We start from the raw sequence: 23,365 nt of genomic DNA on the forward strand, positions 1-23,365 counted from the left end.
ATTGAGCAATTCTGTATATAGCTCATATAGCACCATTAAAATGCATTTTAAATATATCATATATACAGTATTATATATTACATATGCAATATTGGAAGCCAAAAATCTTTTTGCCACTAGTATGTATAGTATATGTATATGCAATTACCATTACTCTTGCTTTTCTGTGGATGTTCTGGCTCAATCAGCTCAGTGTTAATCAAAGGAACATGTCCGTTCAGCAGGTCACATGACTTCGCTTGTCTGAAAACAAACACACTCACAGAATAAACACAGTCTCCTCCATAAATTACTCATTCCATGGGCAGGTCTGTGTGTGTCTTACCTGAGTGAAGGTGGCACAAGATCAGGAGGTAGTGTCAGAGGTAAGGGTCGTCCAGTCTTGGCCATATCAACCAGGTGCATTGCTAGAATAAACTCTTCCGCTCTCAACTGTCCATCACGATCTACATCAGCAAGAGCCCTGAAGACAGAGATGTATACACATAATATACCCACGCACAAGCACACACACATTTGTGATTAACCTAGAAGCATTTCAAATGTTTAATAGATGAATCAGTTCCTAATTATCCAACTGGCACCTAAACAGCAGACGCAACACTGTGGAAGAGCAATACAGTGTGATCCAGGGTTTAAGTGATTAATGCATGGGTCTTTAACAAGTTTCTGCCTATTTGACACATTTTTTTGTTTTAAACAATGCGGGGGGGGGGCTGTATGCAAATAATGCCATCGATACATGTTCTTCATGAGATTAATGAATGTTTCATATGATGAGTACAGTGTTTCTTGAACTCACCATATGGTGGCAAGCTGAGTTTGCGTGAGATTTGATGCTGTGAGGGCATTTCTGACCTGGGGACCTTCAAATAAACACAAAAGAGTTCATGCATGACACGTATGCAGAGATGCTATCATATGCAAACACTACCATTGCCTAAAAACACACACTCACCTGACAGGTATCCGCTCATCAGCTTGTCTAGGCTGTTGAACTGCTGTCGGTATTTCAGACGGGACGACTGAGGCACCGCCCAATCAGATGCATACATTTTGGGGGAATTACTTGCAAGGGAGGTGGTGGAGGAAGAGTTAGAACTGTGGAAATTTAGAAATAAATGATTAGTATGCTTTTCTATAAAGGTGATCATTTAATATGTAATGTTTTTTCCAATTAATAAACTAAGGTTTTAGGTTGCACCTAATTACTAAATGTATGGTTTTCTTTAACTAATGCTTAAATATAGATCCTCTTCTTTCTCCAAATCTGCATGTGTTCAGATAATTCCTGAGAGTTTTCACTTGTACAGCACTCTTGAATCCAGAAATTGCATTTGCATGCCAAATTCTTTTCAAATGAGCTCCATTTAGCAGCTGCTCATTAACACTAATATAATCCTCTCGTGAACCAATAACCTAGACCATCATAAAACACAGACAACTGGTCTCAGGCTAGCTGCAAGATCAGCTTTTCCTTTAGTGCTGTGAGATTCTGCTGTGACATCATACTTTTAATAATTGATATGTCTGAGCAACATTTGCTGAATCCTTGTTAGTGCAGTAATTACCACTATACCGGGACCATTAAAATCATAATTAAAACTCGTAATTATGAGCAATTCCACAGTATTCTGACTCATTGCTGTCAGTTTACTGATTTTTAAATATTCTGAGATAACTCTAACAGGATTCAGCAGCATTCTGCAGTTTGGCATGGGCTGGCATGATGGACAGAACAGGATGAGAGGTTCAGAGAGTGAGATATCATCCTGGTGACTGGCTAATACACTTAAAAACTTACCCAAACATATTTGCACACATGGGTGGACACACACAGACAAAATCAGGCTGAGCAGTATGGCCAAAAATATTTTTTTTTCACTTTTTTGATAATATTCAGCCCTAGACCCAGTAAATAAACCAGACCTGGTAGAGTCATGTGGGTAACTTATGAATTGTTGTGATGTTTTTATCAGCTGTGTGCATTCTCATTCTGAAGGCAGCCATTCACTGCAGAGGATCCATTAGTTGCAAATGATGTAATGCTAAATTTATCAAAATCTGTTCTGATGAAGAAACAAACTCATCTACATCTTGAATTGTCTGAGAGTGAGTACATTTTCATTATTTTGATAAACTACTATAAACTACTCCTTTAATATAATTAATTCATTTTATACAATAACAAAAAAATAAAAGTAAAAATCTAGTTCAAAATTCTAGTTCATCTAGGGAATAATATTTAATCATTGTAATTCATATGTTTATACTGCATGAATATAAACATCAATATTTGATATTTAATTAATCAACATATATTTTCACTGAAACATTTCTATAAACATTTCTGAGTGATGGCACATGTGACTTGCAGTGAAATTGTGAAATTATTCTTTGAAATGTGCAGATTTCATAGAAATGGAAACTTAGGCAAGTTTATGGCTAAATAAAAAGAGCATTAAAATGATTGCAACATACATGATTTTGCTTAATTCTATATCGCCAGGATAATCGTCCTGAATATATTGTGTATATTAGATATATTGCACAGCCCTAGACCCAAATTCATTTTAAACAGGCACTGAGCAGGAATTAGTGGGTTTATTACAGGCTTCTCTACAAACATGTAGAGGTTGGATGACTCTCGGAGGAACCCTAACAAGATCCTATTAAGATACAAGGAGACAGCTGTGCTATTCAAGCACTCTGTCAGCAAACACACTCTTATTTACTACAAACTTCTAGTGCTGGCAAAACAAGCCCAGAGTAACAGGGTGTCTCAGAGCACAGTTCTAAGAAAATCACTGTCTTGTTTTTAGCTATCACTGAAACACTCAAACACTTGCATGCAACAGATATTGCACCCAATTCCAATACAAACATGGACGTTGATCTTAGTATGCATGCTTCGCACCTGCTAGAGCCAAGGTCCAAGAGTGAGTGAGATTTACTCAATCCACTGGAGACTGGGAATGCTGGAAAGGTAAAAGAAGAAAGAGAATTACTTAAAGCACATGCAAACTTTGTAACTGAGTTATAGATTATGCAATATATCAATGCTTGAGTCTCATTGCATATAGATTTAATAGTACATGCATACTGAATGTTCATCTAAGCAAAATGGTGGTTTGTGCATGAATTTAGGATAGAAGGTATTACAGTACCTGGTGTTGGTGTGAGGAGAGTTGCATTGCCGTTTGGTAAAGCTGGCACACTGAGAGAGTTGGGCATCTGAGGCAATGGTCCTGACATCAGGGTGGGCACAGGAACCAAAGGGGTCATAGCAGGGGCTGCGGGGATGGGACTTATGATGGGCATCACTGACATGGCAGACAGATTTGGCATGGAGCCCATACCTGAAAAAAAATCAAAGCCAGATTATATGAGATCATTTCTATGTGATATACTGGTACCATATAGATTGTCAGCTGATTTTTTTATTCGTGTCAATATCACATTTAACTGTATATTGGATATTTAGCTGTTCATGCTCTTTTATGCCGTTTTTACATTTCTTTTAGTTTTGCCATCATCTAACGCTCAGTTTAGAATCATTTGAAAAATATTTTTAAACAATTTAATAACACTATATGCAATAATCAGTAGATGCGATGTTAAATATAACATTTTCACATTGTACAATCACATGTAGTATTTAAAATTATTTTTGATTTTAGTGTTTTATTTGTACATGTTTTTATTTATTTATAAATAAAATAATATTCTATTTAAATGCAGTTCCCTTATCATCTGTATTCTATTGTAATTGTTCATATTTTCATTAACTTTTGTTTAATTTTACATCTATATTGCTTTAGTTTATTTTTATTTCAGTTTTAGTCATTTTTGTACTTCAACCTAACATTGTTCAATTAGTTGCCTTAACATTTCTAATTTTCACTTAAGATTTAAGTTTATAATATTATAAATATTATAATATTTAAGTAATATTTATTCATTACACAGACAGACAGACAGACAGACAGACAGATTTCTGAGATTTTATATACATTTTTTTCTTAATATGTCTTCTTCATCTTCAAAACCTGTAATATGAGCATCTCAACCTATAGTATGAGGCTCAATAAACTTGCTAAAGTAAACAAACCTCACATGGCATTACATAACCAGCTATTAATTCATACCAAAGCGTGATGATGATGTCATAGCAGGTGTAGGCGTCTGCTTCATGATGATTGGCAGGCTGGACGGGAGGGGTTGACCCTGCAGCTGCAGTTTAATTAGTTTCATTGCAATGGAGAACTCCAATCTGTCCATCTTCCCATCCTTTCCTATATCCGCCAATGCCCTGAAATAAAGGAAGCAGCCATTCTCATCAAAATTGGCTTACAGAACACTAATTGCTAGTCAAATCCCCACGGAAAAACCCAGAAGTTGGTTTGTGATAACTGAGCTGCATTATTATGAGCTCAGATCTTTGTTATGCTACCATATTTATTTATGAATTTCAGAACAAGCAAACGCAATAAACTCAAATCAGACATTCTGTATCCTGTATCAGTAAATCTACATCCTGTTTGTGTTTAGGTGACAGTGTTTACACCAGTAGACTAACCACAGACAGGAAGAGGTTATTTTTGGGAACCACCACCCTCCAGAGACGTATGTGACTTCAAATGCACATTGTCCCACACACATTCATTTCAAATTTTATTATGATATATCCAGCCCTGCAATAGCAAACACAACCATACAGGAACATACAGATATCAATGGGGTGAAAAATACAAAGTGCCACTAGTGAAAATGCTTCTTAAATGATTTTAAAATTAAATACATTTTTGGGAAAGAAATGGGAAGGGTTAAACAGTCATCTGAAAAACAGAGAAACCGGATTAAGTGTGTATGTACATGAAGGGTGTGTACATGTTTGTATACTTACCAGATGTCTGCTAGGACTGCTGTGTGAAGACCAGATTGTAGGAAGAACTTTCGTGCTTGATCTCCTAGAAAGAAAGAAAGTTAGGTGCACAGTATATAGAGCATAATTTGCATGTCCATACACTACCTTTTAAAAGTTTTGGGTGTCATATATGCTACATAAATGTTGTAAAATAACATTACAACTTAAAATATCAGTTTGCTATTTTAATATATTTTAAAGTTCACTTTATTCCTGTGATGACAAAGCTGAATTTTCAGTAGCCACTACTCCAGTCTTCAGTGTCACATGATCCTCCAGAAATCATTCTAATATCCTGATTTGCTGCTCATGAAATCAGGATTTTTTTACTTGTATTTTTTGATTAATTTAATTTGTCCTTGCCGAGTAAAATTATACATATTTTTCAAAAAGTATAAAAAAAACTTACTGATACCAAACATATGAACAGTAGTGTATGTATGTGTGTGCTTTTACCTGACAAATAACCCAGAGTGGGAGCCAGAGAGTCAAACTGTTTGTCATGTTTCCCCCTCTCTTCTGGAGTTATAGCCCAAATATTAAAACCACCTGCAACAATGAGAGGGACAGAGAAAGGGAAAGAAATTGTATTTATTTTGATTATAATGTTCTGTCTTCTCAAATCTCATCCTGGATCAGCTGTTGTTTTTCTCCTTTCTGGGTCTTGAAGTTCCTGCCAGTTCTCTGCGAGATTGTCTGTTTCTTTGACAAAAAACTGTTGGCTTGTGTGATCCATGCATTAGAGATGTCTGGCTGGAGAGAGGCTGCATATTTGAATGGAATGACAGCGTCATTAATAATTATTTAGTATTTATTGTAAACCATAATGTCTCGCAGAGACAGCAGGCAAAGATCTATCTAAAATGTCAGCGTCCAATAACAACCTGCTCCACTTAACATTTATGTATTTATGTGTTTTATTTATGTATTTATGTGTAAATATGTATTTTTTTGCTTCATGAGATATTAAGTAATGGACACTGTACCAAGTACCTGTCTTATGGATTATTGTGATGTTTTTATTAGATGTTTGGACTCTCATTCTGATGACACCCATTCTCTGCAGAGGATCATTTGGAAATCAAGTGATGCTAAATTTCTCCAAATCTGTTCCAAAGAAGAAACAAACTCATCTACATCTTGGATGGCATGAGGGAGTGTACGTTTTCAGCCATTTTTAATTCTTGGGTGAACTCTTCCTTTAATGAAAGAATGAGGCAAATGTTAACACACCCTCTTGTTCACTCTTTCTTTCTGCAGCCTCTCTTTCTCTTTGGGGAGGAAACAAACTACTTTCAGCTCACGTTTCCTGCATTGTCAGCAGAGCTAAGATTCTGAAAAAGGCCATCATGATTAATTAAGCACAGGTCTGTGAATTCATGTGATGTCTTTCTTCACGGAAATTTAGCTCATTCAACAAAAGATTAAAAAAAACTGTTTGACAGTTTGAGATAATCAGCCTTTACTTCAGGAAAATGGAGCTACTTTTTATGACAAAAAAGGAGCAATTAGTCCAACTTTCAACAAACAGGTAGCCCTAGATTAAAAAAAGATTAAGCTCCAAAGAAATTAATAGTACTTTGAATATGTTTGCAATCACGTTCACTCACATGACTAGTAATATCGGTAGTTTAATAGTCAGCAGTTTGGTTTTATTTTTACATGAATCTGGTCATCACCTTATGGGAGCCAATGTCTTGATGGTAAATCTGAAATGGTCTGAACATTTTATTTTTAAATATTTTACATTGTAAAACAGATATACTGCAGGCTGATTTGCTAAAACAATTTGCAATAAGAAAACAACAGCTTTTTTTCTCTGCAATGTCATTCTATTGTGAAGCACATATGATACCAGAGGCAGTAACTACAAGGACACTGAGGATACGCAATGTTAAGTCAGTGAACCTAAAAGCAGAACCCAGGACATATTTACATTTTTGGTGGAATTGTTGGGACACAGCTCATGAAGCAAAAGCATGAATACATTTTACACAGTATTCAAGGACAAACGGTTCAACAATCAGGTCTCCTAACATTGAAACGTGGCAACAGACTGTCAGTGTGGGAATCGGGGAGTGTGTGTGATAGTGTATTCAGGTGCTCCTTTGGGAAATTTTAATCTCTCCAGGCCACACAGTGAAGCATGTACTTTGGGTTTATTACTAATTCAGGCCCAATTAGCTATTAAAGAGGTAAGCGGAAGTGTTTTGAAGCTGTAGCAGGTTTGCTTTTGTGCTTATTTTAGCGCTCAGACAGAAACAACTACGCAAATTTAAGATGCCAACTGATATTTGTAATTTACAGAAGCATAGAAAGCATCCAAAATTACCAAACATTATAAGCAAACAATATCTGTTTCTCACTGTGCACCTCCAGGTTGATTAAACTGTGAAGAGGCAACCCTTTCCCAAAAGCACCAAGAGGATTAACCACTACACACATATACATAAATGAATAAAAGTATTCACAGACACAAAATAAACTCGCAGACACACACACACAAAGAACACATTCCTAAAAATGTCCAAAATGTTCCTCACAGTGCTGAAATTTGCATTTATTTGGGATGATGTAGCAATTTAGCTTCAGCCTATATAGCCATTTACACTAATATGACTTATGCCAGGACCCAACCAACCTGCAACCTCAGCTTTCCTACTTTTACCACCACCATGATTCTGCCTTCAACAAATAGACCTGAAATCCCTCCAGGGATTTTCTTAAAGTTGGGAAATTGTAGCTAAAGAATAAATGCTTCAATTTTGCTACACTTTAAAGTCACACATCAAAACACACCCAAGATATTAAACAAACTCCACTCACCCTGCCTGCGCTCTTTCTCTTGCTTATCTTCGACTGAAAGATAAATATTTTATTAAAACCTTAGCGAGAGCTGACATGAACCACATCAGACTGGTGTCTCAATCAGTACATCTGAAAGGCTCCTTCAGATTTCACTAACAAACAATTATAAAGGTATTACCAAGTTTTTGGACACAAATGGATTTCGATATACATTTATTGCACAGAATTTGTTTGGCGCTTTTATTCTAAGTATCTTTCATTGCCTTCTTTTTTCTGGTAATACAGTATACCATGATAAAACTATGACATTCTATGAAGTACCATGTAAAAACGATTAAATAGGAATATTATAGTAATTCAGTATGATGGTATAATTCAAAGCACCTTGGTATACCTATGCTTTACCATCACTGTAGAATGGTGCCACCACAGTTGCAATGCAACAGAAGTAGTGACAGATCTTCTCTTCTGCATAGAGACATACATCCAAGTGAAATGGATTATTGAGAAAAAAAAAAAAAGGGACTTGGCAGGTACTTGGTCCAAATCATAGTTTTTTTATTGGATGGAGGCATATCAAAAAGCTTGCAGTCGATTGTAAGGGGTGGGGTTTATGCGGATGGAATTATTGGAGAAATTCAACATATGCCACGAGAGAGTCTAACATATGCATAGATTATTCATTCATGATAAAGTCAATAAGATGCCATTAGAAAAGAGATTTCTAAATCTTCTGAATTTATCCATGTTGTAAAATTCAAATTAATTGACGTTTATTTATTACATCTTAAACTTTTTACCTTAATTTATTTTATTAAAAATATGAACACCTAATATACAATATTACACCTACTTACCTACAAAAGGTACCTCCTCAAGGTAATTTTTTTAAAGTGTTTTTTATAAAAGTGCAGCAAATATATTTTTAAATAAAAACAGTCGAAATCCTTTATAGAGTTTAGCAAATATTATTCTATCCTTATATAAATAAGGAAGCAGTCATTAGTAACTTTCAGCTGGGTGTGTTCTGTACAAACCCTGTGCTGAATCTTAAAAATGTGAACATTCTGATAACGACATCACTAAGAATCTGTTCAGTCTTAGAAGATTCTACAACAAGAACTTCTCATGTATTCTTATAGTGCAGCTCTGCTAATGAACTACGCTGTAGTGATTCAGCACACAAGCCAAATGAGCTACGTCTGAATCTTTCTCCATAGCCTCTTCATCCTTATAAAGGGATAGTTCAACCAAAATTAAAACTTCTGCCATCATTTACTCAAGCTTGTGTTGTTCCAAATCTATACGACTTTCTTTTGCAGAACACATGAGATATTTAGTAGACTGTCGGAGCTGCTCTCTTCTATAATGAGTGTATGAAGTCCAGACGCTGTCAAGCTCCACAATAAAAGGGCCATAAAAATGGTTCATATGACTATATTCAAAGATATCTGAAGCCATATGACAGATCTCTATGAAAAATTAAGTGAAACTTAAGTTATTTATCAAAAGTCATGTCTTGGCAGTAATGGTAAACATTTACTTTCATTGTGTGGAAAAGAGCAGCTTGAGCATTCTCCTACACATCTCCTTTTGTGTTCCACAGAAGATAGAAAGCTATATAAAAGACATATAAGTGTGAGTAAATGATAATGGGATTTAAAGAAAATCCATGCACACACAAAAGAGCTGTGTTCTTACCATTCATGACTGCAGGTGGGATGTGAGGGACCCTCTACTCGACCGGCTGGCTAATACTCATCTGGAGAAACAGAGAGAGAGAGGATTTGACATGCAGACAAGCAACAGAGGACACACTATGATGGGAATAGAAAGAGGTGAAGCAAGAGAGAGACTGTGAACAAGTGAAAAGGATTAAATGGGCAGAAGAGAACAAGTAGAGAGTAATGAGAATGGAAAAGAGGGCTTTTAAAGGATGGACAAAGGGAGATGCACCTCTTCTCAGCTGCTCTTGAATATTTTGGCCATTGTTTCCATCCATTTTCCTCTTATACTCAATCATGTTGTTTTCCATAACACACACACACACACACACACACACATACATACAAAAATCCACGTCCCCGGTCCACCATCACACACTCACACACAAACAGGATATTGATTGTGCCAGAGCATTTTCGCCTAATGCAAAGCGATTGTTTGTCTCTGTCTTCGCTCTAAAGGTCTTTCTGGGAAATCAGCCCTGAGTCTCACAGCTGAATCTGGGTCTGTGCTCCATGGACAGATTGAACAAACACAAGCAAAACACAAACTCCCATTACAGCTGAGCCCATTTAAACACTTACTGGAAAAATCTAGAAGTCCAGTAAAGGTGAGAGTTGCGGTGCCTACAGCTATTCACACAGCAGCAGGTTGTCAGTCCTTGAAGTACTGTTTAGTACTCTATACTGTATAATCCTTTTCATACACAAATTGTTGTATGTGCTGCATGCATTTCAGTCACAAATGTTAAGGCTTTCAAAGTTTCCAGGATTGTAAAAAAATGGCAAAATAGGTGTATTGTGTGGTCAAACAGTGATCAATTCATGCAATCCTTGCTAAATAAATGTATTCATTAAAAAAAATTAAACTGGCCCAAAACAGTCAGTAACAGTCAATCCCAAAAAACTGAGTGCATGTATGCCTATTTAGTTTCATAATCTATATTGCATGTACTGCAGATTAACTGTTTTCATTTTGCCTAAGATTAACCTGGATAGACACAGATTCTTCCTGGTTAAACTGTCACCAGTGTGAGAAAGTTTCATGTGTACAAACACTAAAAAATGTTGGAAGGTGATTTAGTCAGTGAGATTATAGGCTAATATATTTAGCAAGAGAGCACATGCAGCTTAAGGCAATGTGTTAAAGTACTTCAAATGAATTTACCTTTTTATATTTATATACTTGACCGTTTACATAGGCTAATTTCAGGCAACATACAGATTTATGAAAAAGTAATCCATCAATTACAGTAATTATTAATGCTGACTGCATGTTTTTGTAGCATTCTCAAAGAAAAAGCTATTTAAACAGTTCAGCATCAGTCTGTCTAATGGCTACTTTAGAGCTATTTTCACATAGTTGATTTAAATTCAAATTCCATAACTTATCTTTTGTTTTTAAATGGAAGTCATTGGAAAGTTTTCAAACGGATTGGCAGTATATCAGCTGAGCCGCTGCTATAGGGGAGGCAGTAGTGGTGCGGCTCGGTTATTATCCACTCAGAAGTGAGAGACAAAATATTACATCTTTCAGTAACTGCTCTGTTATTCTAGAGTGTATTAATACAAACCAGCACGTCTCTGCACTTTAGCTGTCAGCAAATTTTCCTGCAGCATTGGGAGTGTTTGAATCTACTTTTTCAACTTCTAATTAGTCCTGCCTACCAGTGACTCAAGTAGCGCACAAACCTCTTCCTACTCATTTGCTCTAATACCGTTAGATCAGTCTGCTACATCCAGGCAGCAAATATCTGATTATCATTTGGTTGGGAAACATGCTATGCACCACTCACTTCTGATGTCCTACAGATCGCTGTATTTAGTATTATCAGTAAAGCTCAGTTTCTGAGTCATTAGGCCAATCAAATTTGAAGATAAGAATTAGTTCTTGCATCTTTGAATTTGATTGGCTAAAAGGCTCAGAAATTAGATGACAAATTTCTAATTTAAAAAAAATAATCTTCACAAAGCTATTATATGAAAAGGTTTAGAGGCCTAAAATCAATTCTTATTTCAAGTTTGCAGCGTAAACTTTACATTTACTCTAATATTAATAAATTATCCTAGTTATTACAATCATTCATGATTAGAAACAGATTATCAAAGCTCACACTGCAACAAGCATTTTGCTGTCACAGTAGGAATTTCAGTTACATTTAGCATTAATCACTGACAAAAACATTCATATGTCATAGTGCTTTTTTGTGAATGTTTGTCTGCTTAGCACAACAATCTTAACTTACAATGCCACAAACATTTTAGCGGGTCCGCACCTACAAAACAGCCCGGCATTATTGCATTGCACTGTGTTGTGCTGCTTTTATGGCTCCCAGGAGAATCAGAGCTCTGTGATAGCATTGACTGCTGGATTATCTATGCTTTTAAACGTAAATCACATTTTAGATGATTTCACACCGTTACAATAGTATACAGTACCTTTATTACCTCTTCACCAGCAGGCTGCAATGCAATAACAGCAAGTTACTCGAGTCAAAAATGTCATCCAACAGAATAAACAGAATAAACTATGCAAAACAGCAGTGTTTAACTGCTTTAATAAAAAAACAACCCGAGTTTTGAGCCCCTGCTAGAGGCCTTTTCCGAATACCGTTTTCCTCTCTCTTCTCCCATTACTTTGTTTCTAGACTTCATTGTCCTATCTAATTTATAATGCGAATGAAGAAGAGAGGCATCATCAGTTTTGCATTAAGCAGAAATGCTTAAAAACCCACTAAGTTATAATGTCTTTGTAGCATTCTTCGCTGACACTCTTGAGATGGAGAGAGGATAGATGGAGGAAATGAGACTGAAGATGCGACCCAGGGTTCTCGTCCCCTACTAATCTACTGTGTGCAAATAAAGAGTCCATTACAGATCAATAAATGGAGGGTTAATAGACTGATGGATAGATTAAAGAGCTGAAAGCTGAGACAGACAGGATCTGTGGTTTGTCATACATTCACACACACTGAAACTCCAAACCTTTTTAGGCTGCTGCGATTGCTTTTACTACATAAGAATGATCTTCCGTCTTTTACTTTGCTGTACTTTGCATTTCATATTTTACCTTCTGTCCAAACACCTCACTGAATACCTGCTTTAAATAATAACACAAAAAAAAAAGTATTAAAAATGTAATTATTAATATTCACTGTAATAGCAATTATCTCTTTCAGTCTTAAAGGGATAGTTCACCCAAAAAATGAAAATTCTGTCATTAATTAGTCACCCTCATGTCATTCCAAACCCATAAGAACTTCGTTAATCTTCGGAACACAAATTAAGATATTTTTGATGAAATCCAAGAGCTTTTTGGCCCTGCACAGACAATAATGTAACTACCACGTTGAAGGCCAAGAAAGGTAGTAAGGACATCGTTAAATTGTCAATGTGAGATCAGTGGTTCAACTGTAATTTTATGAAGCTACGAGTAAGGCTGAAACAATTAGTCAACATTATCGACAACATCAACAATAAATAATTGTCGACAAATATTTTTGTTGTCGAATAGTCATTTGACCTCATTTGGCCCATAATATAAGGGCTTGCAAGAACACGGTTTGTGGCGCTGTAGTACAAGACTGTAATTCAGCCCTCCCGGATGCACTTCAAGAGAAGAAGACAAACACGGTTTATGAGAGTCAGAGTGTAAACACAGCTGAACCAGACGCTGCTGTGTATGTGCTGTGCGCTTTTGTCTCAAAAACTAAATAGTGAATGCAAAAATGTATTACATTAAAGTGATAGTTGGGTTTGCAGAGATTAAAGCTTAATCTAGCTCAGGATAGTTTTGATCATTATAACACTATAAGGTGTTTTAAGAGAGCTAATGTTTTGAGTAAAATAATTAATCCAAAAGTAAGTCTTATCACTTACTATTATTTTGTTTCATATCCATATGACTTACAAAAGGAGTTGTTAGGCAGAATAATTATTTGCTTTTTCATACAGTTAATTAAATGGTGAATGAAAATGTCTCTCTGTGTGTCATCTCATTTCGTGTGCCAAATATTTGTATCGTAATAAATACAATAGCGATATAAATGAAATTTTCAAGAGCTGAAGTGATTGCCTTATTTATTATTTAGAATCAGTATAATTCAATATTTTCACTAATCGTAAATGCTGAATAATAGAACAAAGCCTACTGATTAATCTGTGAAATAATCAAAATAATCATTTGTTGTTGTCACAACACTCAGGAGCAGGGAACGAGGAGGCGAGGAACTTCTTCAAACATAGACTTTATTGAGCCAAACTCAGGGAACGCTGGAGACACGGAACGACATTCAGACATTCAAGACCGGACACCAGAGACAGGAAACACAGGGCTTAAGAAGGGGAGACTAAACGAGGAATAAACTAGATAATTAATAACACACACCTGGAACTAATGAACTAATAAACCAAAACGGGGACAGGAACAGGAACTAACCAAATATGGGCACGAGGGGAGGGGAAACACAAAACACAGGAAGACAGGACTGGCAGTTGTAGCCCTAGCTACGAAAATACTTTGTGCACAAAGAAAGCAAAAATAACTTTATTTGACAATTTCCTTTCATGAATGTGAATCAAGACTGACACAGAAGAATAGAAATTGTTGAATAAAGTCATTATTTTGGTTTTCTTTGCACACAAAAATTATTCTCGTAGATTCATAAAAATTAAGGTTGACTGATGTCACATGGACTATTTTAACAATGTCCTTACTGCCTTTCTGGGCCTTCAACGTGGTAGTTCCCTTACTTTCTATGCAGGATCAGAAAGCTCTCGGATTTCATCAAAAATCTTAATTTGTGTTCCAAAGATTAACGAAGGTCTTTGGAATGGCATGAGGGTGAGTAATTAATGACAGAATTTTCATTTTTGTGATACATTTTCATTTTGTATCACACACTAACATGCACAGTTCAACAGGCAAGCCATCAAGCTAGTGGAGTTAAGATGAGAGAAAGGTGAAGTGAATCTCAGTCATGAAGACAAAGTCCTTTAACACACACACACACACACACACACACATATACAGACCACATCCACATACATACACAGACAAACATTTTTCCTATTCAATTTAACCCAATTATTTCATTCAGGGCCTAAATTTTATTCCAGTGGTCAATATAAGGGAATTAAAACGAATATAAGCTCCAGTTTCTCTGTTGGCGAAGCTAAAACTAAAGATAAAAAAAAAATGATTTCCAATTTCCATTTATCATTCTGGAAAAAAAGAAATTCCAAATTAAATTTTTTAAAATCCTAGGTTCTGGGTAATATTTGCAGAAAAACTTCCCTATAACATATTAGAGAGAGTATAAGAGAGATATTACAATTTAAATATGATGTTCAAAGCTAAAGGGACTGTTCAGCTTTTGTTAAATGTGTATAAAAAAATAAAAAAAAACATCCACAGAAAGCACAAAACTAAAGGTCAAAGAAAAAACACAGTGATGGAATTCTTAGCTCATTTGTATGCACATAGTCAATACCTGACATTTGCATGTCATTACTAGTTGAACAGGGGGGATATTCTGATTAATTTCTAAATCAGCTTTATATAATCCACCACCTCATTTGCATAAAGCTGCACAGACAAACAAATATCATCCACAGTCCATTCAGACACATTGTTCGCGATAACTGGAGTGTTCAAGGGAATCAGGGAGGGAGTCCTTCTATTAATTCAGAAATGTTGCTGCTTCGCAGTGAGGATTTCTAGAACAACTTGTGCTCTAGAGAGGTTCGGGCTGTGGATGAGAGGTTCAGAGGTGTAATGGACCCAGGATGAATTGCTTATTAAAAACTGCTCTCTAAATTCCATTCTCAATTTCACTGTTCTCATGTAGACTAAACTAGATCGAATATTAAATTGGGTCTCTCGGTCTAATGCTGCAGAGATGAGATGAGAGAAGAGGAGAGGAGAAGAGAGGACTTCGTACGTCAGTGATCTTATAGCACAGCCTGCAGATCCATGTTTATTAGAGTAACTCTAATATACCTCTCTTGCTTTTTCTGGCCACGTACACACTGCAGCTAAATACATTGTCACTCTTATTCTGAGTGCTTAATCCTATTCTATGAGTGACAACCACATTCTATATCCGAATTCACACAGGATCAATTAAATGTTAACACAAGTAACACTGTTAGTTTATTGCCTCTCTGGACAGTAGTTTACTTGAAAAGCCAGACTCTGTGTTTTCAGGAATGGCTCTTAAAATCCATACACAGAATGATCATTTGGAGTGAATCCCTGCATTCATCTATGCAATGCTCTTTCTAACCGGAATTAAAGTCACTGTGAGTCTCACGGTTTTAGTGCAATAAATTTAAGATGGACAGCAGCAACATTTCTATTTACACCCACACAAATATGTCTCCCCGAAGCTCTGAGAAAACATTACTTGAGATTTGGGCTGCACAGATACAAAAACTGATCCCTACAAAGACAGAGAGACATAAAATTAGAGACCGCTCCTTCTCTGAATCAGTAAGTCTCTTTATAACAACCAAGGGGTTTTCATTCAGTGATAGTACAGACAAGGAGAGGCAGCTACTGTATATTTTATGGTGTATTCCTAAAGCAATGCATTGGTACCAAGGTCATGGATTTGTGGGAACCAATAAAATGATCAACTTAAATGTACATATCTGAAATAAAGACTATTATCATGAGACATAGTAATTATTAATTAATAATATATAGTTGTATCTTAAAACTAATATAAATATAAAAACAGACCTATGTAAACTATAAATAAGTCTATATTAAGGCTGTCAACAATTATAAAAATTACACTTGTTCATATATATTTTCATACACACAAATATTTAATATGCCTGTATGATGTATATTTATGTGTATATTTCCTATTTTCTCAACATTAAAGGTGCCATAGAATGAAAAACTGTCTTTACCCTGGCATATTTAAATAATAACAGTTCTGTACATGGAAATGACATACAGTGAGCCTCAAACACCATAGTTTCCTCCTTCATATGTAAATCTCGTGATTAAAAAAGACCACTGAAAAACAGGCGAATCAGAACATAACACCGACTGTGACGCAACAGTCGGGATCACTACGCCCCCAACATTTGCATAAACCCGCCCTTGTTCTAAGCCGGCCGAACCATCAGAAGCTCTGCAGGTATTGTAAATAAACAAGCGCGGACAACAGCGAAAATAACAAAATAAATGTTATGTTCCAGGCCGTGCAGGGGGTGTGAAGTGCAGGGATGGGTTGGTGTCTGTATTCAGAAAGGCACAGAAAGCAAATAACGCGAGCCACTAAAGGGACATGGTTAGCTCCTTGCTAGCGGTAGCCTGTTACAGTACATACGATTTCACTCTCAGTAAGGAGAGATGAGGATGATGGCGAATGACTTACAGATCCTGAGCACCACTGACAAGCATCTTGTGAAATGTGTGGTAAGTACTGTTGCTCCATAATGTAAACATAGTTTGTGTGATCGTGTCTCTTGAAAGTGAAACTGTAACGCGATCGATGGATCGTTCAAAAGCAGTTTCAATGCCTCGCATATTAATAACGGCTCCCTGATGCCCGCGTTTTATATACAGTATAATTACCCGACGATATAACTGCGAGAGAAAGTATTTAAAAATATTTTTTCCTCCCTGTGCTTCCTTCTTGCTGATGAGCCGTACTGTGAAACAGCCAATCAGAGCAGAGCTCATTATTATTCATGACCCTGCCAAATAAGCCAATAACAGACCGTTTCATTCTAGGGAGAAATCCTAGGGTTGTAAATGGACATGTAAAATCGTTTCTGGAGATTTTTTGCCCTTACCTAAGCCACATACCTTCTGTGTAGATATCAGAGAACAATTTAAAATACTGTATCAATGCATTCTATGGCACCTTTAAATATCTTTAATTGAATGTCCAATTTAGAGATGAAGCGACTTGTTGAGTCTATTTTTTACCCACAGCATTGATTGTTTGAAAGTGTAATAATGACTACTTCAAGGATACTAAATGAGATACGTTTCTTGTTGTTCTCAAAAGGAGTATTGAATCTTACTGTGGGGTACTAGAAAGCCTTTAATTGTCATTTATTACCTAGAACGCTTCCTCATTTGTGTCAGCATGGACAATATCCCTATTATGCATGCAGTGTGAATGTGTGTTTCTGTATGTGTAAGACCAGAGATAGCGTTACAACTGCAAACAGAGTCTGAGCCTTCAAGCCATGGAACATGATTATAAGCTCTCCTTTACATACACAAACACACTAACACACCACCCCACCTAAAATCCTTCAGTCAAAACAGCCCCAAACCTCACATTCAGCAACACTCATGTCAGAAACAACTGGTAACGCTGAATTCTACAAGTGTGAGTTCTCCTAAAAACCTTCCGCTCTCTTTCATTTGTGCCAAAGGACTGTCTGTCCCGTCCTTGTACTTCACTTCATCTCGCACAGCTGCATACAACTGTCCCTTGAAATGTTAGTGATGGACACCTGCGGCACTGGCAAATCAGCATTCAACATATCACTCTCCTCACACAGCACATGTCTGTTCTGAGTATACTACCCAGCATGCTTTGTGCAAAGAAGGGGAATAAGGAATCCTCTGTCCACACAGGAAACAAGCATATGAAACATGCCAGCAGAGACCACACTAGCCATTCAGAGAGTGTACTGAATGATGCAGCAGAGGTGAAAGTGAACAGCAAAACACAAATTAAAACAGACCGGCAAATCTCTATATTATATCTGTATGATTATCAGACTCATATTTATCTCCAGACGCTGGCAAAATAAACAGCAGCGTATCCACAGGTGAAAAGTGAGGCAGCTAAATGAATGCTAATTCTATGAATACTAATTTTATGTTTTCAGATTTTCTTGCTGAAGTTATTGTCGTCGTTGAAACGAAATCTTTTCATTTTGAAGATTTCTGTTTTTATCCCAATTAAAAAGCTGGAAACTGCATACTTGTACACCACTTAAATTGTAATGTCAATTTGGGGCTAATTTGCTAATGGGAGGCTAATTAGTCATGGGTTTCCTTCATGCTTTTAACTGAATAAATAAGCTCTCCCTGTTGAAAAAAACATGAGCTGGTTTAAGCTGGTCCTTAGCTGGTCCTGCGCTGGTCATAAGATGGTTTAAACTGGTCATGTGCTGGTCCTAAACTGGTCCTGAGCAGGAGCTAGTTGCTTCGGACCAGCACATGACCAGCCTTAAGGACCAGCTTAAACCAGCTCAAACCAGCATCCATGCTTCAAAACCTACCTAACCTTTATTTCAACAGGGCTGTGGTTAAGGGGATCATATGCGATTTCAAGTTTTCCTTTCTCTTTGGAGTGTTACAAGCTGTTCGTGCATAGATAAGATCCCTAAAGTTGCAAAGACTAAAGTCTCAAAACCAAAGAGATATTCTTTATAAAAGTTAAGACTCTACCCCCCACCCACCCAAAACAGCTCATTCAAACAGGTCTACGTCACAATGTGGAAATATTAGCCCAAATGTTCATGCAAAGGAAGAACGCGTGGTTTCAGTAACCTCGGTAGTGTTGATGCAGCCATGTCAGGGAGACATTGAGTGTTTCTAGGCGAAAGCAAAAGCACTTTATTTGGCCTTCCGAAAGTAGATGCATTTAAGAATCATTAAGATTACTTACAACAGAACAGCACAACCCAGATGTTCCAATTTGTGCAACGCATGTTATGGACGACAGCTTCGTGAACCTAGGAGAGGAGGTGATTCTGACTTTGCTATGACAATCTGGCGCTTCTGAGTCAGCGACTGAAAAGCCCCCTTTACACTGTCAGTTAAATGTGACTCAATTCCAATTTTTTTGCTCATATGTGACACAGATCGCATCTGTTCTATGACAGTGTAAACAGGAAAAAAGCGCATGCATTCGGATATAGCGAGATCGGATTCAGGCCTCATTCATATGTGGAAATAAATCGGATATAAATCGGATATGTGCCAATGCGACAGTCATGTAAACAGGTAGATCGGATTTTCTGAGGCATCGCATTCTGTACATCATTAAAACTTGACAATTTGGTACTTCTCCGCGGTTTAATGACGTTATATGGGACCCATGCTGGCAAAATGAGTTTAAATGCGCACAGGCTATTTTGAGCTACAGGCAAAAAAACAAAAAAAAATGGGAAAAATGACGGAAAAGGTTTTCACAAAAATTAGTTCATTAAGCCCTCGTTTAGCGATCCCAATGCTCCAATTAGTAATTAAACATCTAAAAGTATCTTTAATTGTATATTTTCTGAGAGGATTACTTTTTCTCCGCTCACTTCTCGCGCTGACTGTCATCTGAAGAGCATGCATAACGGCGCTTCTGACAGCGCACGATCTCAATAAATACACAAAATTATAGTATATCAGTATTCACGCAAACAATAATCTTTTCTGTCTTAAGTGAATGCTTGGGGAACTGATGGGGAAAAACATCTGATGAGTAACTTTATATGATTCGTGCATTACAGCTAGGCCGTCTGTCTCAGTGTTATCTATGAAAAGCCTATAAAAGAAAAGAGGGAATCACTCGTAGCACTTCATTTAACTGCTTTTGTAGTTTTAATAATCAATTTATTTGTAATGAACACACTGAAGTGATTTTTTACATTTGATCATTTGTTTTTCACAGGCTATATGAACGCTTTGGTTTAGATGCAAAATGCATTATTTGTTTCAATATATCGACTTTAAACGGGTGTAGCAATCATTTTTTGTCTGATTCCAAAAAAACACATCATTTTGAAGGTCTTTTAATGGAGAAAATAAAAGTAACTTTTTTTCAAATTTGCTCGACTCGTTTTGTCAGCACAGGTCACATTATTCCCGGGAGGAAGCATGTGTGGAGGCGCTAAATGACAACAATGCATGCGCGATGTTTCAGATGGTATGGCAAGTGTAAACACATTAATCGGATATAGTAAACAAATCGGAATTTAGCATCAAGACCTGCAGTGTAAACGAGGCCTAAGTATGTTTTGTTATTAGTTTAAGTATTTGCTATTGGCTGTTCAAATGCGGAGAGTTTTGCGTGTCGTGTGTGTGTGTGCGCATGTGTGAGAGAGACAGACAAGGTCACATCAAAGTGGAGTCAGCTTTCTTAATGGCAGCTTGTGTGAAAATATAAACGAGAATCATCACTGTGTCTGTCATGCGACTCTGTTCCTCTTTCGGGCTTGAACTGATGGTAAAACTAATGAAATTATTAAATTTATATTTACTTTGAAAGCTGAAGCTCATTATTGAAGCGATTATTGTAAGGGGCATTACATTTCCGACGCGTGCTTGTGGTGTTCGGCCAATCACAATGCACTGGGTCAGTTGGCCAACCAGAGCAGACTGTGCTTGTCGGAAGGAGGGGCTTTGTAGAAAATGTTTGAGACAGGCGGGGCATAGAGGAACTGCATTAATGTAAAGTATTTGAAAAACAATGTGTTCTTTGAACATTACAGCATATCAATATATTCTGTTACACCAAATACACAAAATAATGATCTTTAAAATAGCATCATATGACCCCTTTAATACTTTTTGAAGACAGGTTTACAACACTAATTTCACTCAAAACGCATACCTTAACCATGAAATTTGAAAACACTTGTGTTTTAAAAAGTTAAGATGTTGCTATTGTGCATGTATAATTCATCAAATACACCAGCTCAAAATTTTGTGGTAGTTGTCTTTATTTAGAAACTGGTTAGCAAATTTTAAAACAACACAGCAGCTTAAAAAACAGGTTTGAGATATTACTGTGTAATTCAAGTTATACAGACCATATTTTACTCAAATACATAATACTAATAAAAGCTTTTCTAAAACCATGTTAAAAATACCAATGGGAACCCACTAGCTCAAATTTACATCTCAGGCTCACTGGAAAATCAGCTTTGTTAAATGATATTGCGATGGTTCTTGCTCATTTTGTGAATTGAAATGTCTGGTAAGTGGAGCTAAGGTTAAAGCGCTATCGTCTTTGAAAATAATGTACCACCACTAAAGCCTACCGATAGCGGTAACAACAGAAAACTTGAGACAAAAACGAGTTGTTCATACAGAGATGTTTAGTACAGTTTTGTATTGAACATCTCCATTACTCACATAAAAAATAGCTGCCAATTATTGTTATCAAGACGGCTGACAGATGAAATTAACGGACTGGAAGGGAAATTGTCTAAACATGACAGCCGCAAGTACTCCATGTGCATTTCTGTACACTTTTCTTCTTAATTGTAATGCAGGCAAGAGAACTGCAGCAACAGATCTTATACCTCTCATTTTTTATCACCAACACACATCTAAAGTGGAGTTACACAAATAACGCTTGTGCTTCAGTTCCCTTTAGTACACTTTTTCTCACAGTTCACAGCGTGTGTGTCTGTATAAACAGTAGCACAGAAGGCGGGGGCCACGTTCTCTTGAAAGTGCACGTTCAAGGAACCACTTGTCTTCTCTACTGCACTTCATTTTACTCAAGTCCACCATCCAACTTGCGAACATATTTTTAAATTCAGAGAGGCAAGTCCATTATTCTTATTCCACACAGAATACCTTTTTTCCTTAACAGAGGTGCACAACAAGCTTTTTATATTTGAAGGTGAACAAGAACAGTAGGGAAGTTTTGTAACTGTAACTCTGTAACTCGATTGATATTCACAGTACGAGATTCTGGATGACGCAAGAGATTTGATTATATTAAAAAGTGTTTTGAGGACACATTGTCACAACACACCATTTCATTCCCTTTCTTTATCCCTTTCTCTCCTCTTTATATCTCTCTGGTAAACTGACACACACACACTACTATTAGTATTTAGGGCAGCCAACATCCTCTAGTAGGAAGAAATCCTCTGTGTGTGTGTGATATATAAGGCATATTTCTGGGGCACTCCACCCTGATCCCACTGGGACATTCGCACACACACCAGTACTCACACAGAACATGGGTGGTTGGCATTCAAGAGTGAAAAATCTTGCGAATGAGATATGAAACTCAAATAAAAAGCATATCATGTCAACCATCCACACACACACTTTATATTAGGCACTTACTTCAGACTGCCTGCAAGTGACATCTCTGCCTGAGATGATGTCAATTCATTTTGAAGTCAAATTCACAATATTTTAATTCCCAATTTCATCAGTGCATTCTGGGTTATTCATACATAGACATTGCATACACTCTAATTCAAAAGTTTGGGATCAGTAAGATTTTTTAATGGTTTTGAATGAAGCCTCTTATGGTTTCTAAGGCTGCATTTATTTGATTGATCAAAATGCGGTAAACACAGTAATTGTCACGCTTATGGTCTCTGTTGGTTTTGTTTTCCCCGTGTTTGTTCCTGTTACCTTATTTGGTCATTTTCCTGTCCCTGTTTAGTTTGATTAGTTGATTCTTATCCAGTTGTGTCTGTTTAATTATAACGTTTACGTTTATTATCCTGTGTATTTAAGTTCCTGTCTGTTCAGTTAGTTTGGTCTGGTCTACGTGTTACTCCCAGTGTTTCTGTGTGTCAGCCCTGCCTTGTCTTGCCCTGATGGATTGTATTAAAGACTGTTTCATTTGAGTTTACTCCTCGTCTCGTGTTCCTCACTCCTCCCCGTTGTGTGCACCGTGACAGTAATATTGTGGAAATATTATTGCAATTTAGAACTGTGTTCTATTTGAATATATTTCAAATTGTAATTTAATCCTGTGATGCAAAGCTGAATTTTCTGCAGCAATTATTCCAGTTTTCAGTGTCCCGTGATCCTTCAGAAATCAGTCTAATATGCTGATTTGGTGCTCAAGAAACATTTCTTATTATTATCAATGTTTAAAACAGCTATTCTGCTTAATATTTTTGTGGAAACAGATACATATTTTATCAGGATTCTTTAGTGAACAGC

At 36.7% G+C, this 23,365-nt stretch overlaps 1 protein-coding gene across 1 annotated transcript in view; it reads right to left on the reverse strand.

Annotated features, from left to right (window-relative positions):
* The window catches only part of LOC306880702 (intersectin-2-like), a 43,634-nt gene that overhangs the window by 17,903 nt on the left and 2,366 nt on the right, over positions 1-23,365 (reverse strand). The window contains exons 2-11 of the mRNA XM_079434423.1: positions 9,437-9,497; positions 5,384-5,476; positions 4,907-4,970; positions 4,149-4,312; positions 3,168-3,359; positions 2,918-2,978; positions 959-1,101; positions 803-866; positions 326-463; positions 149-243 (exon numbers count right to left, since the gene is read on the reverse strand). Coding sequence (XP_079290549.1) covers positions 149-243; positions 326-463; positions 803-866; positions 959-1,101; positions 2,918-2,978; positions 3,168-3,359; positions 4,149-4,312; positions 4,907-4,970; positions 5,384-5,476; positions 9,437-9,443 — 1,021 coding nt within the window. The 5' untranslated portion in view covers positions 9,444-9,497. The remainder of the gene's footprint in view (positions 1-148; positions 244-325; positions 464-802; positions 867-958; positions 1,102-2,917; positions 2,979-3,167; positions 3,360-4,148; positions 4,313-4,906; positions 4,971-5,383; positions 5,477-9,436; positions 9,498-23,365) is intronic.

This window comes from Barbus barbus (assembly GCF_936440315.1).
Source record: "Barbus barbus genome assembly, chromosome: 14".
Lineage (NCBI taxonomy): Eukaryota > Metazoa > Chordata > Actinopteri > Cypriniformes > Cyprinidae > Barbus > Barbus barbus.